The 19,972-nt window shown below is 41.4% G+C and overlaps 3 protein-coding genes across 8 annotated transcripts in view; 1 reads left to right on the top strand and 2 right to left on the bottom strand.

Annotated features, from left to right (window-relative positions):
- LOC147057012 (multiple PDZ domain protein) overlaps positions 1-513 on the bottom strand; it is a 103,130-nt gene extending 102,617 nt beyond the window's left edge. Inside the window, exon 1 of the mRNA XM_085911124.1 lies at positions 330-513. The gene's annotated coding sequence lies outside the window, so the exon portion shown is untranslated. The remainder of the gene's footprint in view (positions 1-329) is intronic.
- adgrl3.1 (adhesion G protein-coupled receptor L3.1) overlaps positions 1-19,972 on the top strand; it is a 112,191-nt gene that overhangs the window by 71,148 nt on the left and 21,071 nt on the right. For all 4 annotated transcript variants that reach the window (XM_085911126.1, XM_085911127.1, XM_085911125.1 and 1 more), the window contains exons 8-16: positions 1,551-1,958; positions 2,330-2,433; positions 3,779-3,964; positions 5,700-5,738; positions 12,229-12,412; positions 16,913-17,035; positions 17,106-17,311; positions 18,402-18,578; positions 19,715-19,924. In XM_085911126.1, coding sequence (XP_085767252.1) covers positions 1,551-1,958; positions 2,330-2,433; positions 3,779-3,964; positions 5,700-5,738; positions 12,229-12,412; positions 16,913-17,035; positions 17,106-17,311; positions 18,402-18,578; positions 19,715-19,924 — 1,637 coding nt within the window. The remainder of the gene's footprint in view (positions 1-1,550; positions 1,959-2,329; positions 2,434-3,778; positions 3,965-5,699; positions 5,739-12,228; positions 12,413-16,912; positions 17,036-17,105; positions 17,312-18,401; positions 18,579-19,714; positions 19,925-19,972) is intronic.
- LOC147057010 (uncharacterized) overlaps positions 17,875-19,972 on the bottom strand; it is a 29,432-nt gene continuing 27,334 nt past the window's right edge. For all 3 annotated transcript variants that reach the window (XR_015065978.1, XR_015065977.1, XM_085911129.1), the window contains one exon: positions 17,875-18,616. Coding sequence is in view for 1 of the 3 variants with exons in the window: in XM_085911129.1 (XP_085767255.1) it covers positions 18,533-18,616 (84 nt within the window). In the remaining 2 variants the exon portion in view is untranslated. The remainder of the gene's footprint in view (positions 18,617-19,972) is intronic.

Here is a 19,972-nt window from a genome sequence, read left to right as displayed (position 1 = left end):
TACCCACTCTTTTATTCACACCCAAAGGACTGTGCAAATATCATTAAATCAATGGTAACAAGCATCGCAGTAAAAAGAAGGTGACACCATGACCTCACACATATATATTTGAAAAAAGCTCATTTAGCTGACTGTCATTACAACAGTAAACATGACAAGCAATCTCATACAAAGGCACCAAGGGAACGGATCTGTATTTTCTGTCTAGTCGGTTTGGCATTAAACTAAAGTTCCTGGATTAAGTTGTGATTTTATTTAGCAGACTATTCCTGCCTCAATAGCAGAGGTCCACGAGTTGCATTTGAGTAAAGCTCTATGTAGCGACTAACCTCTGTTCCTGTTGTCACTGCATGGGCGTGGGAGATGATGACAACTTGTCACTCAGACCGGAAATTGTTCTTGCTGTTTTCTTTTCCGGGTGTAGTATGGGTTGCTTTCTACTCAAAAGATGACTTATATATCAAACAAGGACCATGTGCAAGTATCCAAATAACTGAGTGAGCGAGTGGTTAAAAACTGCATGACCTTCGACCCCCACCCTGATCACCTCCACCTGTGGCCATTATAAGGACTAGGGGGTACTCACACTGCCATCTTTGGCTAGCTGCTGCAAGTGCGAAAACATGATAAACTTATGGCTCCCCGAATATACTTTGCTGGTTGCGGCCAAGCGGTGCTTCGTGATATGATTAATCAACAATCAATTCCACACAATTATCAAAACACTTCAAAATCAATGATTTGAACGATCTGTGATGATGCCCATCCACCGTTAAAGATGGAAATAAAAATGACAGAGATGCCCTCACAAGTTCTCTCTAAAGGTTTCATTTGAAAGCATTTTTAATTAAAGATGTGAGCATGGGCTCTGCCTTGGCCTCTGTGCAGGCAATGTGTAAATATTTCCCTTTATCTAACACGCTATAATGCAATATTGATTTGCACCACACAGAGCTGCAGCAGCAAGTTCAGAGAAAGAATGAGACAAGCTGCTATCGTATGCGCACTTTCGGAGACGCCACGCATCAAACACTCATTCCATACTTTTCCCTCCTGCTATGCCTTCCATTCCTTCTTTATTTCTGAACTCAGTGTGAATAATTAACACTATTTTACAATTAAATATTGACGCATAAACATATTGACCATGATGCTTCCCATGATGTCACTGTAACATGAATTATGTATGACACAATGACGCAATATAGTGTCATATGGTATCGTATGGTCATGTACGTTCACAATACTATTTATAGTATAATTATGTAAATAATAATAAAGTCAAATATTTATAATATCAGTAACCTTTGTTTGCTCTCACAAAGGGTAAGAGCGACTACATACACAAGATAATGGGGAGCAGGTTTTAACAAAGACAAATCAAATTGGCAGGAAATACAGGCGAAAGGCAAGATGCTTGAAATGAGACAATTACAAAATAAAGGATGGGACATTGAACATAAATAGAATAATGCGATGAAACAGGCGAGCTGTATTTGCGGCTCTTGGTGCTTAACTTTTGCCTTTCTGTTGCCTGTCTTCCTACGCAGATTTCCGCCCCCCCATGATCCCTCCGAACAGAGGAGGCGGGGGTGCAGTCGGAGGGGGTTCCTCATCCTCAACCAGTCGTTCGACCACCACTCGCGCTCCCCCTTACTACACCACCCCGCGTCCTCTCCTCACCACCTCACCGGGACAGCGATACCGAACCACCACAACAGTCCGCCAGCCTGTCATGAATCCGGCCGGCGGTTCACCGTCAGACACCAATCAGATCCCGGACACCAACCGCAAAGCCGGGGACCGCTTCCCGCCCGTGCAGGTCCCCCCGGCGCCACCGCAACCCCCAGCTTTGCCACCCCAAGACTTTTGTAGCCCTCGAGTGATGGCTGATATTTCGTGGCCCCGCACCCAGCAAGGCCAACTCGCCAAGCAGCCGTGCCCGGTCGGGACACTCGGTAAGTGGATGATGTCACTGTGTGAAATGTTTATGTTCAAAGTCTCTTCTACTAATTAAGACTAATGAGGATTTTGGCGCCCTATTGGGAAAGGGTTCAAATGTTCCATGGAAATGATCACGAAGTAACAATGTAGCTCCACTTGAAGGTCAAGATTTTTTTGAACAGATGATGAACATTTTATCTTGTACGTTCATTCATCACAACACACGTGTACAGTAGTGTACCTCCACGGGATACATTGTTCATGTTAATTTGCGTACATGACAAAGACCTCCCGCATGTTCCCCCCGCGGGCACGGCAGGAAGTGTCGGAGTCTTTCGTTGAATGTCAGGGCTGTCTCACCTTATTAGTTCTGCTACTCTCGCAGGCGTGGCCACATACATGTGCATGGCCCACTTGGGCTACTGGGATCCTCAAGGCCCTGACCTCAGCAACTGCACATCTCCTTGGGTCAACCACATCATGCAGAAAGTAAGTGTGGATGTTTCTGCCTGCCCTTGTGAGTATGATAGTCTCCCAGAGCATCATTTCTCACGCATGGAGATACAACAACCACAGGGAGTGATTTATCCTGCATGTATCCATCTCCATTTGTCAAGCTACCAACTAGTGCTTGAAACACAAGAGATTGTATATAGCTGTTGGGAGTACAGATATCTCCGTGTTTTTTTTGTTTGTGTTGATGGTTTGCTTTCTAAGATGCCGATATCGTGAGGCAAAAAAATGCTAGAGGCTTAACGCAATGAGGAAGCCTTGTTTGGAAAGGGAAGCTATTACTTTGCCCAGTCCAAACACTGCTGCTCCCATCATTGACTTGGTCAGTAAACTATCAACATCAAACATTAGACAGTTGCAGCAATGATGCATCCAGTCAGGAAAGGACACATTTTGAGCTGACTTCCTCGCTCACCCCATTCACTGACCTGCGGCGAGACCCGCTGGGTGCATTTTGGCGACGCACTGATCCAGTGGTACATGGGGGGATTGTAAATATTGTTAGGTAATTGCTGTAAACACAATATCTATACGGGGTTTTATTGATCTATAAAAGCTGACATATATTAAAAATAATGATGGAGTGATTTGCAATGAATTGTCCATCCGGCTACTTATCGTTGTGATGTCAAAAATGTCAGTGAGATTTTATACTGCCTGAAGGCTTAAATAATAAACAACAAATATTTTCCTATCATACGACTTTTATACAGTCCAGGAAATCTACAAAATCATTGCTGTTTAAAAAGTTTTTTTTTTTACTTCAATAGTTCTAAAGTGTTTAAAAATATACAACAATTATTTTCTTATTTCATCAAAATATAATTAGTATCCCATCAATTATATGAATGAAGTTGAAGTTGGTGGTTTTCATTTTTTTCCATGGTATTGGTAAAAGTACTATATGCAGGCATAATATTGAAGTCAAAATGACACCACTATCCTTATGACAGTCATATACTAAAATCAGAGATTTCTATGTATTTACTGAATGTCCTATAATACATTTTCCCTAATCTAAACTAACTGTATTGCGTTGGACTGTAGAAGTTCTACTGCATGTAATTGTTTATCATGACATTGCCCCAAGTGCAAACCGAGTGGAGAACAAATTCTATGAATAATTCTTAAAGTTTTTCATTATACCTTTTCTCCTAACGCCCGCCCTCGCACATTTCCCCCTCTCCTGTATGCCCCTATCTTCCTCTTTGCTCTCAACTTTTTCTGCAACTTTTTCTCCTTGCTCCAACTCCCACTACGTCGTCCCCAACTCCATCCATCATTGCCTAACCCCCCCCGGTGTTGTTCTGTTTGCATCCAGCTCCGGTCGGGCGAGACGGCAGCCATCGTGGCCAGAGAGCTGGCAGAGCAGACCAAAGGGCTCCTGCGTCCTGGCGACGTGCCTTCCACGGTGCGGGCCATGGCCCAGCTGGTGGAACTGCTCGACGTGCAGCTCAGGAACCTCACCCCTGGGGGCAAGGACAGCGCCGCACGCAGCCTCACCAAGGTACTGCGTTGTACAGGTTGCCTTACAGCAGGGCTGTCAAACTCATTTTTGTCGCGAGCCGCAACGTAGTCACAGTTTCCTTCATAGGGTCGTCATGACCGTCAACAAACTGATGAATAACTAAGTTTGAAATCGGAGACTAGTAAAAACTGTTCAAATATGTTTAAAAGATCAATGGTAATTTGTAACTTTAGTATTGACAGATGAAGTTGATGTACAATTTATCTTCGGGGGCCACATAAAATGATGTGGCAGGCCGCATCTGGCCCCCAGGCCTTGGCTTTGACACCCATGCCTTACAGTCACACCCCATTGTAATTCTAGTAAAATAAAAACTGTCGTGAATCTAGAAATACGTGTTTTCCATGAATTTAACAAATTAATGCTCTGACAGAATGGTTTTATTTTAATACTGGTGGTTGTAGTTAGCAAAACTATGCTGCATTTTTTTTTTTATTCCACAGATACTTTAACAGGGGCAACAAAAGAGGAGTTCCAGGGAAACGTTTAAGTCCTTAATGTCAATATAGTTTTGGAACTTATTTTTTAGTAGCCTCACAAAAAAGCATAGCATACACACACACTCACACAAAAAAAATAGACTCTGTAAATAAATCAAAAGTGTATCCTCAGTATGCAGGAGATCTGATTTATCAGCAGTGAACAAGGAAGAATTTAGCTCTGTAGTTTGTTCATGTAGGCATTCATTAAAGAGAGCCAAGTCATTGGGGACTTACTGACTGGCTGCCTTGGCTGCCTAATTGACTGGCTGACTCATTTAATGGGAGACTGTTCCTTGATTGTCTTTGCTGAGGTCAACAGTGATAGGCCGACTTTTGGAGTGAGACTGACAGCTGCTGCCAACTCCTATACACTCACTATTTTTTTAACTTTACTTTCTGAGTCACTGGGCCTGCACCTAGTTACCCTTTCCCAATCTGCCTTGCTGTCTCACTACAACCTGTGCCCTTTCTCCTCGGTTATTTGAAATGAACTTGTCAAAGCTTGTGTACAAGTGGAATCCATTAATATGTGCTTCACCGTTGACCAAATGGCTGGTTAGAGTTTGGATTTCTAGATAAGTATTGCTCACTCTGAGAGGAAAAGCGCTACTCCTGATCTCATTAATGACCCAAATCCATAATTAAATCAGTGAGTTTTAAAATGATGGCCATTCAGATTTGAGTGGATGACAGTAAAAGCCAATATACAATATAATCGTGGATAGAGAAAATAAATGACGGAATTTGTGTAGCGTACCACCGTAGAAAAAATATTTTAGCTCGTCGCGGGTTCTTACAAGACAAACATGAATATTTTGTTGAGAATAGCTTTAAATACAACAACTGATGTTTCTTGAACAAAATCCGTCGAGCAACAGCAATTTATGATGTATCTTTATAAACTGCATCGCTGTGAAAGCTTCTTAAACTAAAATATAATTTAAGTTTTAATTGGACAATATATTTTTTACAAGCGTTGTCTCTAAAAATGAGGTCACAAACTGTGTCAGTAAGGAAACAAACAAAGAATAATACAAATGACGGTGTTTTGGGAGATGCATTGAAAACAAATGTGAGTGAGAAGAATTCTATTTCCAGTCCCCGACGTCTATTTGAGTTATGTTAATGATAAAGCTCTGCGTCTGTGTACATCTTTGCTCACCTCAGGGCACGTTGGTGTGTGAGATGGAGAGGTGTTACATCGCTAACAGTTGAATTGTTTGAATTTACAGCTTCAGAAGAGAGAGAGGTCCTGCAGGTTTTTCACACAGGTATTTCTGTTTCCTGGTATCCGTTGATTGCTTTGCCACACCCCGCTTTGTGTGTGTGTGTTTTTTTTTTTGTTTTTTTTTTACTTTCACGCTCAGCATGTAATTGATCAAGCAAGGCTTTGTGTGATATCACACATTTGTGATGCGCAATGTGGGTTTGCAGTTGTACTCTGCGGCGGATGTTTTAGAATATGAATCGAAATCCTTTGAGGAGGGTAATTGAACTCCCTCCTCGGCCATAAATGATCGGCATCAATCACCCGAATCCACAGGTGTTTGCTGACAGTATTTAATCTCCTCAAAGGGTTTGCTTCTTTTGTTTTCATTTCCATGTTTTTCTATCATTTCCAATCAGCAGTACAGATAAGAGACCATGATCAATATCAATAGTTGCTCATCTATTTTGCAGGACCGTGCGCTGGGTTGTAAACGGCCTGCCTGGAAGCAAAATGACCCACTATCCATCTCCATTCATTGAAATGTCTCTGCCGCCACTGCCGCATCAGAGAAAGTGAAGTGGAGTGATGGATAGTTTGTTGCACACTGGTTCTTGATCATGGTCTCGCTCCTTTAAAAATCATACTAACATGTGTCTGGTTGGCTGAGTGTTCATGGCTTCCGTGTCTTTGTCGCTCTGTGGATTGAAGTTAATGTCGCAACCTCGAATGCACAATGGAACGCCACTTAAGCATTATTTGTGTTAATAAACTTTTGCTATTTTCTAGAGAGGCTTTCAGGCATGTGCAGACCTTAACCAGAGATGGGGAAAAAATATATTTTACTTTTTCAGTTCAAATGCAAAGATCTAAATGTCCATTTGTGATGATATAAATGCGTATGGGTTGCTGGTGACTAGGTTCAGTGGCGTACTTTTCAGTTTATGAAATATCATTTTTTTCATACTGGTTATACAATGGCATGTTCAGTCTGCCAGCTGCTGTGGCTCTGTTTTTGGATGGATGGATGGATGGATGGATGGATGGATGGATGGATGGATGGATGGATGGATGGATTATGATTGTGATATCCCCCTAATTATGTGTGGCCGAGGCGTTCAACAAGGCTGGTTTTCCCTAACTGAAGCACCTGATGTTGTGACATTCGGCATGATGGGTTTGAGCAAAACGATATTATTGCAAAGCACCACACGGACCACCCCAGCGGGAAGCGGGGCGAAACGCGTGCTGCCAAGCTACACTGGCACTGTGCCACTGAAAAGGCCAATCGATAACCACCAAGAAGTACCATCTGTGTAATCCTCTTAACAAACAATGAAACCAGAATTGCACTGTAGAATTTGGACTCCCTTGGAAGAGGTAATAACACAAAGCCAAGGCACCACAGCACCTACGTAGCTCATCTGTGTGCAGGAGACAGCCTGCAGCATCTCATTTTTTTTGCTCTCACACACGCATTCATACACACCCTTGATGGGCTAGCTCTTTTTCTCCTGATGCAGGCTGTTTTTTTTTTTTTTTCCCAACCTCCCCTCCTTTGCAAAAACTCTCCACGTCAGCAGCAGTCAGCAATGTCACATCATACAACATGGCTCGGAACTGTATGCATGCTGACACGTACACCACACACACGTCGTCAAAGTATAAATATAAACCGCCTGATAATTTTAGACATCACAGCGATGTGCCATTTTTTATTTGATGCATTGCCTTCGATCTTATACATGCATCGGCACTTTCAGACAACTTCGGCCAGGTTCGAAACATGACATCACACACACTTTCTGCTTTGAGGGAGTGGGGGGGGTGTTGGTAGTGATCGATTATATAATTAGCCTCTGTAATGCAAAACAAAATTATAGCAGCAGTCCCCTACTCTGCCAGATAGAAATGTGCGTGATTAGGGATGTGGTGTGTTGCTGCCCTCTCCTCGTTAATTATCTGCAGCACTAATTGTCAAGTGAGGGGAGCGTGCAGGAGGTTTGGGTTCTTAATAGAGATGAAAAATAATTGAATTCTCTTTCCACTTTTTCTCTCTCTCTCTCTCTCTCTCTCTCTCTCTCTCTCTCTCTCTCTCTCTCTCTCTCTCTCTCTCTCTCTCTCTCTCTCTCTCTCTCTCTCTCTCTCTCTCTCTCTCTCTCTCTCTCACACACGCGCACTCACAGACGCACACACACACATGTACACGCGCATTCCGTTTGGGGGACTGGGGACTCGTTTCATGTATACTAAATTGGCAATTTATTCATGATGAAGTTGGTTATTTGAAGAGGCTTTGATGCTGCAGGCTGGTTGATGGAGGGAGGTAGCGTGTGCAAGGTGCACTGAGAGTGGGAATGAGTGATGGAGAGCATTGGTGGTAGAAATTAAACAGAAAGACAACCAGCATTTGACTACTTTTCTTTGAAAGCCCATAAAAAGAAATAGCCATCATTGGATCGATTGTTGATTATTTTTTCGAAGGAACACAAATACTTGATGCAAGTGTGTGAGAGTTAAGAAGCAGCAGCCAATACAAAAAGCATATGATGTCATGGATTTAAATTAGTTGAGGCTCACCTCTACTGGTTGCAGCCAAAACACGATTCATTAACAATCACTTCAATACGATTGTCAGAATTCCTAAGGATCAATGAATGCACTAATCAAAACGCAAATAAATGCGATCAGAAAACGTGCAGTGAGAAGATAGCAATGCTCAATGACAACGCCTAAGGTGCCCTCTATTTATGGATGGCGGGTCATGCTTTGAATGTAAAGCCCGATTTAGCTCTAAACTCGTTCTGTCAGGAAGGACAGAAGATAAGTCCAACAACAAATGACAGAAAAGACGGCTTCTACGATGAAAACATTCACCAAAACATGCACTTTCTTCAAGTGCAGTCAAGCGAGAAAGAAAAGATTGATTTTTTTTTCAACTTTTACATCCGAATGCTGTCAGTTTAAAAGTGGGCCTTGCCGTGCGCGAGCGTACACACTGACCCGTCAACGCACTGGTGCTCATGCGTGTGCGCGTTTAGCGGGAAGTAGAACAGGCCGACTCTCGTCTGTCTTGCCGCTCTTGTTTACGCTGGATTACCCCGACGCTTCAAAGGATTTCATTTCTGCCCCATTTACTGGTGTGTGTGTGTGTGTGTGTGTTATCTATTTCTGCAGAGTGAGTAGCCCCCAGAAAAAAAAGGCCATAATTTTAACCCTCGAGTCGTTAGTCTCACGTACACGTAGATGTCACCAAAAGCAACATTGCTTTAGGACACACACACACACACACACACGCACACACACGCACACACACGATTTTTATGATGTGTCGATGTCTGGACCTCAAGAAAATCTCATACCTTTTTTTTCCCCCTCAGATACCAGTCCCTCTCCTCTGCAGATGTAATCTCGGCAACCGAGAATTACATTTCAATGAAAAAGAATTATACGGCATAGAAAATGCAAGATAATCAAAAGTTCAATAAAAAGCTATGAGAAGTTTAATGAGAGTTAGATGGGAGGGTGGGTGGCAGTTGGTGGTTATCTGAAACACATCAAAGTACAGCATGAGGGAATGGAAAACAGAGCCTGCACTGAGAATAGTCCCAGCAAGTGGAGCAGAATGATGCACTGCAATGCTTCCCGCACACACTCACGCACACATCTCATACATTTGTAAACTTGCATATTAAACCCCCCCCAAAAAAAGGCACCCACACAGTGTTGTTCAGATCTTGTTATTTTTCTTTTCTATCTGATGTAATTCTCCAATGTAGAAAAGAAAAGCACAAAAATGCTTTAAGTTATTATTAAATGTATTCTGTGTATCATTTCTCAACTAGAAAATTCAATTGTACACAATCCCATTGTGTCCGAATCACCCAAGTGGATGAAAGGACTATTATTCTGACATTATCATATGACTTTACACATATTACGATACACACAATGCAAATGTGTTCTTTGTAAAATTGTATGTAGAAAAGAAAATTCTCTCTGGTGGATGAAAAATCTTACTACTAGTATAAATCCAAGAGTGTATTGAGAATTTTGTGAGAAATTATGCTGACTTCAAGTAAGGAGCTTACAATAATTTGGATCAATAAATAAATGTGCTAGATTTTAGAGCTGCAACTAATGAATTGTCAAAAGACGCCAGCTTCTTTTTAAATATGGAATATTTTCTTTTAATAGACTCATTTTAATAATAGTCAAGTTGCATTAATATAATAACTATATTTTGACTATTGTCACACAGTCCAAGATGCTATGTTTAAAAAAAAATGAAACATTGATTTAATAGGTTAAAAAAAAGTAACGCTGTTCACGTACTTTTCCACAGAACTCTTTAAAATGTATTCATCTGTCTTGTTTTGTATTTGATTTTGTCCTTGTGTTGTCATATATGTCACACATATATGTGATGTATTGAAAGAAATTATTTGGGCTGTGGAAAGGTTGAATCGAAGGCTTTGAAATAAGGTATGAGTCAGCATGGTCTGCTGCAGATTGATTTCTGACCTTGGGAATTCATTTTGAAGGTCAGTCAATAACCTGGAGTAGAGGAACAATTATCAACTCATGGTATATCTACCATGTTTAGGGTACATATTTATTCATTTATTTTTGTATTTATTTAGGGCAAGCACTAATATGACAAAATACATTTTCATTATTTTTTTAGATGATTCATTATGTGTAAATCAGCCTACCAGGGGCTATTTTGACAATTGATGTTGACCAAACAGGAAAAAAAAAATGTTTTTGGCTGTGCACATATTTGTGCGCTTCATATTATGTCCAACTTTTACTTGTTTGGCGAATCACTGGTTTAATTAGTTTGGTTTCAAAGCAGCCATGCTGCAACTCATGCAACATGCATCACAACTAATTAGCCACTAGCCGGAGCAGGGCATCGCTCTATAATTTTAGCAAGCCGGATTCATTTCATTTGTGATTATACAGAGGATTATTTGCCGTCATGAATAAACAGAAAGGAGTATGGATCGTATTCAGCGGTCATCTTGTTTTCGTTCTTGAGGCACATCAACGTGCAGGGGTTGTCATCATTTTTTTCTCCACCGAGCATAATTTTTTCTTTTAACAAAATGCAAGTACCTGCATAATGTTGGTGCAAATGAAAGAAAACATATGAATCCAAATTCAAAGTCTCGTCTCAACTAAGCACCGTTTATTTTTGTCTCCATTGCCGTCCTCTTCAGATCGCCAATGAACTGACATATTTCACTCAACCACAAAATTCCTCACCCGAGACCCTTCATGCCACCTGTTTTCCTCCGACTTCCTCCTCGAGAGGCCTCAAAAGAGCGAGACGCGAGTGAGGCATGGCAGGACGTTTGCGGAGAGGTTGCTTTACAAGTCGAGAGTGAGAAATGGAGGAAAAATTGAGAGGCAGATGGGAGGGTGCGATGTATGTCTATGATAGCACCTGTATTGGCTCTTCTACTTCTCCCAGAGGACGCCTGTCACCGCGGAAGCACTGGACTGTTTTATCGCTCTCCCATGACTCCCTTTTGTGTCTCTTCCCCCTCCACCGCTTCCCCACCATGCTTCATTTTTTTCAGTTTCTCTATCTCTCCCAGGGTCTTTTAAAAATGTGTGTGAAAATGAGGAGGTGAATTCTTAAGAGTATGAAGGAATGTGGGCAGGAGACAAAATACGTATTGTTTCAGAAAGAATATTTCTTCCACTCTCTTCCGTTTACTCGGCTCGTATTTATGAACTCCGAGCAGCTACGCGTGGCTGAATGTGACCCGGTAGACAATCGCATATATCATTTCTTCTCTAAACAGTCCAGTGTTGCACCAACTCAAAAATAGCTGTGTTTGTTTGGAAGTGTGCAAAAATTCTCCTGCATGATGCCACGATAAGATGAGGTTTGTTTTCAAAATGAAAAACGGGAAGGTTTTTGAATTGGTGCTTAGTTGAGTTTCCTAAATAGATCAACTTTGACAGTCTTGGTACGAACTTAAACCGAGTCTGGTTTGGTTCCATTGTGCAGAAAAAATATTTGATCTGATCAAATGGAAAAAATCTGGTGGTAGCCTAAAGGGCAAAATAGCCGGATGAAGGCAAACCAATTGCTTGAGATATAAAAATGTAGTCAGCTTTATTGTTGTTATTGTCTGCTGGAGTGTCCGTTCTCTTGAATCATAAGAGAAAAGCTTTGTCGTCATATGTTTTGGTCTTTTTTTTTTTTTTTTGGGGGGGGGGGGGGGGTACCTGAGGGGGAAACAGGTTTATAAACCTCGCAAATGATTGGCTGACCCCTTTTCAAATGTGCTTTTTAATGTTCTATTTCTTTTGCAACGTCTGCATGGGAATGCCGCATTTGCATCGCTTACATTTTTTCTCGACATAATTTATCAACATGATAAATGAGAGGCCGCTACTTTCCCCATTGTCTTGTGTTATTGACTGCTCTTGTCACGGAACACGAATGTTACATGGGCTCTTAATGGATTGGCATTAACTGGTCACGTTGGAATCATTTATTAAGTGTTTCCTTCAATGCTTGTGCCGCCCCTCAGGCCATGGTGGAGACGGTGAATAATTTGCTGCAACCGCGGGCTCAGACAGCATGGAGAGAGCTGTCCACCGGCGAGCAGCTACACTCGGCCACGCTGCTCCTCGACACGGTGGAGACCGGCGCTTTTATGTTGGCTGACAACCTCCTCAAGACAGACACTGTGCAAGAGACCACTGACAACATCCGTAAGTGCATTCCCCGCCCCCCATTTACAAAAGCTCCCAAATCCAGACTGCCAAAAATGTCATTTAACAGTGGACAAAAGCTTTCAGTATTAAATTTATGCTGCAGCATAAAAATGGATTAATTGGATTTCAATTTTTTTTGTCCTCCAAGATGTTTTAGATAACAATTTGTGAATGTTGATTGTTCAACTCAAAATGCTTCCAATTTTTTTAGCAATCCATTCATCAACCATCCACCAATAGATCTGTTTCAGTGTTGTTGTGGAGAGCTACATCAATCCATTCACCCTCCTCACAGCCACCATTTATTCACCACTTAATTGCCAATCCACCGATGCATCAATCTCCAGTACACCAACACAACAAATCACAAAACACAAACAAACTCACACCAACTCTTTCAACCGTCCATCCTTTATTGATTACTTCTAATACAGTGGGCAACTCTTATATTAATAACTGCTTTATTTTTAACTGGAATTTTACAAACCAAAGCAGTACAAAATGTATTATGGGATAGTTGCATTGGCCAGCTCTACCTGTTAGCATGATAAAAGAAATGGAATAGCTCAAGGATAAACTCTAAATACATTTCTCTCCAAAATGTGATTTAGCGGACAAGTAGCATCATGTGACAAGTAGTATTTGTATTCCACTGTATCATTGAGCTGCCCTGTATTTAATAAGAAAGACAACTGTGGCAAATGTGAGGTGTTTAACACTGTTAGTTTTAGTCGTTGGAACGTGTCAACATTATTACAGCGCAAATTGAATAGATTGAAAGTTGTTTAACAATATTTGTCGCTTTGATATCTATGCCCTGAGCGGCAGAATCAAACAAAATCTTTAATAACTATCTTTAATTGCTTTTCACAGTAATTATCACTTTTGCCTAAAATAATTCAGTGGCGGCACGTGCAAAAGGGGTAACGGCTTGTTGAATTTGCACGATGCACTCGCGCATGTGTTACACTGAGCAGTCAAAGACCTCGGCAGGATGAAGAGCTTCAATGAGAAGCTTTGACTCCACTGAGACCTCTGCTGAGTGAACACAACACAGAGAAAAAATATGACCTTGAGGCTTCCAAAGCCGGGAATAAATTTGTCAAAGACACCTGTTTTTTTTATTTTTTTTCTTCCTTACACGACACGCACACATGCACATATTTCTAGGCGAAGAAAAACAAAGCTAGTGATTATAGTGTGCTGCATACCACCATCTCTCTTGGGCCTTTCGCTCCTCCATCATTTCTCCTCATTGCGTCTCACTGATCTCATCATTCTGATCAGTCGGCTGCAGAGGAAAAACTCTGAAATATGGCCGAGTGAAAAGTCTCAAAGCGTTCAGGCTGAGAACCTGCCTTTAATTGTAGTCCTCGTCAAGAGACTATATAGGGTTTGGTCTCGGCTCTACCACTGCCTTCAGAATATGTCTTGTCAGCATTTCTTATATTGTTCTAATTTTAAGGTGGAATCCTATTTATTTTAAGGGGTACAGAAGTTGCTTGTGGTAGCTGAGGCCTCTTATGGGAATATGTTGGTTGTCAGTTCTGGGCCCAATTTTCAAGCGATTGTTTCAGAACATCTACGGCATTGTTGTGTTGTTTAGTGAAAACCACATTTTGCAAAATAAATTCCTGAATATCAGATTGGTGAATACATCATATTCAGTTCACTACTACATCAGAGCATTTTTCATCATCTAATAGGAAAACAGTAATTAAGGGCCTAAATATCGTAATTAGCTAAGAATACGTTGAACCTGCTTATTTTTCCATGTGAAGATGATTAGATAACAACCATTTCTTAATGTTCAATAATATCACTAGCATCTCTTTGAACAATTTTGGACATTTTTTCAACAATGTCTCTAAATAGTTATACTATTATTAAAATAGTAATTGATTAATTTTTACACTTCTACATAATTATCTTCTCCAGTACTGTTTTATTTTTTTCGGCATTACTAATCAAAATGTGTAAATATATACGCACACAGTGATTGGTGACCAGACTTCAGACCGAAGATTATTTTATGGGCCCAATTTTCTAAAAGTCTTTCTCAACCTTTCAAAACCAATTATCGTACACAGATGGAAGTATCTTTATTAGTTTGAATGAATATCCAATACAGGTAGTTGAGGCAGCCCATCGCATTGCAGTTTTCATTTAGTATTTTTAACCATCTAACTTTAAGTGACTTGCCTTTCCTTTCCTAATCAGCGATGGCTTCACAGGAACAAGACACGGTGATTTGTAGCTTGTATGTTCGCCTTCATTACATCTACCCCCACAACATGGAGTGTCATTCTTGTTTCTCCCTCCTTCAGCCCTCTCCTCCTCCTCCTCTCTACCCTGGTGCGGTTTGATCTTACGTTTCTCGCACAACACATCAACCGAGCCCCCCCTCCAGTGCAAAGACGCGCTCGGCTTGTATGTTATGCCATCAGAGGTGAAAAGGAGGAGCAGGAAGGGAAATGAAGCCAAAGATGACGAGCGATGAAGAGTGTACGAGAGTGTGCTCGAGGCTGCGGGTGCAATGTCACATGATGCTCACAGAGTTTTTCTTTCACCTCACTAGGCAGTGAAATCACAGCTATTCACCTAATGTGGCTCTAACGTTACACTTTACCCACTTAAGTTGAAATAGGTTTCATTGCCACAAACTGTCATTTTCTTTTCCTTCCACCCTACTAAGCATCTGCCAAAATGTAGGCTAGCTCATCTGCAAAGAACTAAAAAGAGGAAATAATCTTGTTGTGTGCTCATTTCTCTTTTTTTGTGCCATTAATCTTCCCTCCCAGCTAATCCAGTGGGCAGATCCGCTGCGATTATCTCTTCTTTTTATTCATAACTGGCCTGATCTCACTTCTCATCATGCTCCTCTACTTCCTCTCCCTTTCTATTCCGACTTTCTCCCCCTCTGAGTCTTTCATGGGCGCTTGCAACAGGAATCTGAATGACTCATCCCGAAGAAGCCCGAGAAGCATGCGACGTTATTGAATGTGTGACTATACGCTTCGGTAATTGGCAGAATAATTAATTATTAGCGGTGGCAAAAGAGTGATTTGAAGGAATAACACTGCGGCATCAGCATGCGCACGTGTGATAACAATGAAGAACAAGTGTGTTTCGTATGAAGTCGATTGTCATGACACGGAGGCTTTAATGAGCAGCTTGTTTTGATATCCTGCTGAGATGCGTATGGATGTACGTGTGTGTTTACGGCTGGGGCTTGATGTCAGACCCACAGAAAGACAACAAAAGATGTTGGACTCCCTGCTACAGTTGTCCTGAATTTGTTGACATGCTTCCTGAGGTGATGTTAGATAGATATTGGATGGTGGGCAAATATAGTATCTTCCAAAGCAGTTCAATAGTAGGATGCCTTGTGGTTTCAATTATTTTCTCTCTATACAGGACATAACTCTTTTGAGATTTGTAGTAAAAATTATTTTCATTTTTACACATAGATAAATACATTTAGGGATGTCAAACTCATTTTGTTGCGGGCCGCATTGTAGTCAAAGTTTCCTTCAGAGGGCCATTATGACTGTCAACGTTGTATATTATATACAGTATAGGCTACACAAAAAACCTGATGAATAAACTAAACTAAAAACAATATTTTAAAAAGATGAATGGTAATGGAAAAAAATGCTAGCAATTTCTCGATTTGATAAAAGTGAAAAATATTTGTAATTTTTGTATTGACACGTGAACTTGATGCATAGTTTGTCTTCATGGGCAGCATAAAATGATGTGGCGGGCCGTATCTTAGGTTTGACACCTCTGATTTAGATGATCTTTGACACGATTTTGAAAAATTAAAACATATCTTTTCTTTTACAAACTCCAAATGATAAATTTGGTCTGCATGACAACAAGGGAACCTTGCATTTATCTCGACACGTCTTACACGTATTTCACTGATCTCACCCATTCCTACCCGCCCTTTATCCCAATCCTCTGACAAAAGCCACTTCTTTTCAGCTCCGTTCAGAAGCTCACTTTGACCCCCGCCTCTCACCCCAACCCTCCCACGAGGCTTCCTCTTTTCATCTAATATGTCCTTGTGTGGTTTATTTGATGTGCGAGCTGTTTTCACAGTGAAAGCAGCGTCTAAATCATCAAATTGCTCCGAAACCCAAGATAGTAATACACCAAAGGTTTAATTAGTTGTTAATTAGAATCTTTATCTATTACATGACACAGCCCCAATCAAGGATGTGCTAACAAACTCTGACGGCCAAATTAGATTCCCACAATGTAAGGATTATCTACACGAAGACATAGTTGCCAATTCAGTCTGTAAAATTGTATTTACTTCACTTTAATGAGTGTCGGATATTTGTAGTTGCATAGTACGGGTGAGAATTGCTTGAGGAATGACGTGTGTGAAGCACCTCGTGAGAAAACACGGTAATAACAAACCTGAAATAACATGTTGGGCAATGACTTGACTTGAGGATGTATTGCATGTGTGTGTGTGTGTTCCAGAGCTGGAAGTAGCTAGGCTTAGCACGGATGGGAGCCTCACCGACTTGACATTCCCTCAATCCGAGCTACACGGAAACTCCATCCAGCTGTCAGCAAGCACTCTCAAACAGCATGGTAGAAACGGTAAGAAATACATTTTTTTTCAGTCTCTGCACGGAGTCATGGAACGCATCTTTGTGTTGTTTTTCAACAGGCGAGATTAGGATGGTCTTCGTCCTCTACAGGAACTTGGGCTCCTATCTCTCCACAGAGAACGCCAGCGTCCGACTGAGCAGCGAGGCCGTCTACCCCAACTATTCGGTCATTGTCAACTCCCCCGTCATCATGGCATCCATCAACAAGGAGAGCAACAAGGTTTACCTGTCGGAACCTGTCATCTTCACGGTCAAACATCTACAGGTGAGTACGGCTCACCGCACACCCGGCGACACGCCTGAATACCGCTGAACTGTCATGCAGGGTAGGGCTATGCAACTAGTCTTCATGAGTGGCGGTGGGTGTGCACACTTGCACAATCTGATTTGTTGATTTTTTTTTTTCTACGTCTTGAAAGGATGTTTTTTGTGGTTGAATAGGTTATCGGTCACATTAAGTCCAGTTTTTTTGGTGTGTAGACTTTTTCTTACATCTTTTAAAAAAGTCAATTATACAACTTTGACAATTCACTTCCTACCACTAAGTGCTTAAAGGTTCCTTGATTTAGAATTACATGACCCACTACCTTTGTCCATAAAAAAGTACCTGTACAAGGATGGAATTATTTTATAGCAAATCCCAACACAACACTCAACAAGTAAATTGTAATAACGAGGGGCCGGGGCCTAATTTGTGATTAAAAACTCTCTGAAACGCATTAGTACCTTAAATCGTCATTCCCTTTATGATGTGTCACTTTTATATACCCTAATAGGCCTTAAAAAATCATTGTAGTCCCTTAGAACCAATTGGGCTAAATAATAAATAGTGTGATCCACATATATCGGGTAGTCGAGAACTTTTTAAACAATTTGCTAAGTTTTATAATGTCTGACCTTATTATTTAGAGATACCCATTATGTGTACTATAGAGAGAGAGAGAGATTTATCTATTTATTTATTTAAATATATTTAAAATGTATATATAAAAACCATTGATCATTTCTTTCTGTACTACCAATCCAATTTGTTGGCAGTAAAAGTGTGCTCTGTGTTTTAGGTGCTCATTTGGAAAGTAACACCCAGTTTTCACACCACCAGCAGCTCCTTCAGTCACAATTTCACACACAACGAGCAAAGCCTTTCCAATGTCACCTTTTGACATGACATTTGTTGCCGCGTATTCTGTCCCTTCTGTTGGTTGTACGCATGTCTCTTTGACTGCCACTAATCATCCTGTTTGTTGTACCGAGCCCTCGAAATGTTTTCTGACAATCAATCCATTTTCTCCATCCCTCCCTCCTGCATTTTATTCCATCTTTAAATCTATTCCTCTCTGTTTCTCTTATTCCAGCATTCGGAAGAGAACTTCAATCCAAACTGTTCTTTCTGGAGCTACTCCAAGCGTACCATGACGGGATTTTGGTCCACGCAGGACTGTCGTTTGCTGGCCACCAATCGCACCCACACCAGCTGCTCCTGCACTCACCTCACCAGCTTCGCTGTGCTCATGGCCCACGTTGAGGTCAAGGTAGGCTGTGATTTAGGTCGGGCCCGGCCAGCGTGGTTCTGGAACGAATCATGACACAGCTTGATTTGCAGGCAAAGCTGCAGTTACACATCTTAAAAAGGAGGGAGGGGGTGGAGGACAGGAAGAGAATGGGACCACAACATCTGGCAAATGGATTCCGAATTCTCTCGACTCCACTACTTAGTTATCATACTTTGGAAAGTTTTACAAGTGATTTGACAAACTCTATTAAGAAATCCTGATCGTAACATCAGATGTTACTCTTTAAGTTATGAAAAACCAGGGAGTTCAGTAAATATGTTTTTTCTTATTTTACGCAATCAAGATACAATTCTGTCGAAAGTGACGTTATTTCAGCTTTCGGTGAGAACCGAACCTGACTCAATCCACCTCTCCATTGCCCCGCCATCATGTCGAATTATAAAAACCATCAATAGTAGACAAAAATGCAATATAACAGAACACAACTACGTGCCAAGTACATATTCTGGCGCAGTTGAAAATCAATACTCATCTAACAACACGACCAAAACAAATAACTTATAAAATACCCCGTACTCGAGAAAAAAAATGCAGAATTTAAATGTAATGTGGTTGTCTTGTCGAACTTTGCTTGCTCTGACCAACCAGTATGGAAAAATAACATCATAGGCAAGTGGTCTCTCCCTGTGAAGACGAATTTGATTGGTTCTTAAAACACTTTTAATGTCAATCCACAACAATAAAAGGGTCGTCATAAATCAATGCATAACCCTTTGCATTCATCTTTGCGTTCTTTTCTCATTGTCTTTTCTTCTATTAAAAGTCAGCTGTTGTGCATATGGGCGCACACCCGCTCAGTCAGAGGGCGAATGTTATTTCAAAGAGAGGTCACTGTCAGGGCTCGCTTTCTTGGCGGCCGTATGCGAATGCAGCGTGAGGCTTTGAGCAGCGTATCGATCACGCCGTTGCTGTGTTCAACGCAGATCAGCCTGCCAGCTTGCAGGACACTGATAGATAGAGCCGGAACACCTGTGCAACACTGTGTAACGCCCTGACTCGGAACGATCAATGACACACGGCCGGGTTGTCAATTCTCGTTACTTTCATATTCTGTAGAACTAAACCGATTTTTTTTGCTTCTGCATTGTTCACAGAAAGCAGACAGCATCCATGACCTCCTCCTGGACGTAATCACCTGGGTGGGCATCCTGCTGTCCCTGGTCTGCCTGCTCATCTGCATCTTTACCTTCTGCTTTTTCCGCGGACTGCAAAGCGACCGCAACACTATCCATAAGAATCTCTGCATCAGCCTCTTCATTGCTGAGTCGCTCTTCTTGGTCGGAATCAACAGAGCAGACCAGCCGGTAAGGACAGACATGCAATATGGTAGCACCGGGCAATCATATTTTACA

This window comes from Syngnathus leptorhynchus, chromosome 5 (assembly GCF_054491065.1).
Source record: "Syngnathus leptorhynchus isolate UIUO chromosome 5, UIUO_Slep, whole genome shotgun sequence".
Lineage (NCBI taxonomy): Eukaryota > Metazoa > Chordata > Actinopteri > Syngnathiformes > Syngnathidae > Syngnathus > Syngnathus leptorhynchus.
The sequence above is the reverse complement of the archived record's forward strand: the minus strand, read 5'-3'. Positions and strand labels throughout refer to the sequence as shown.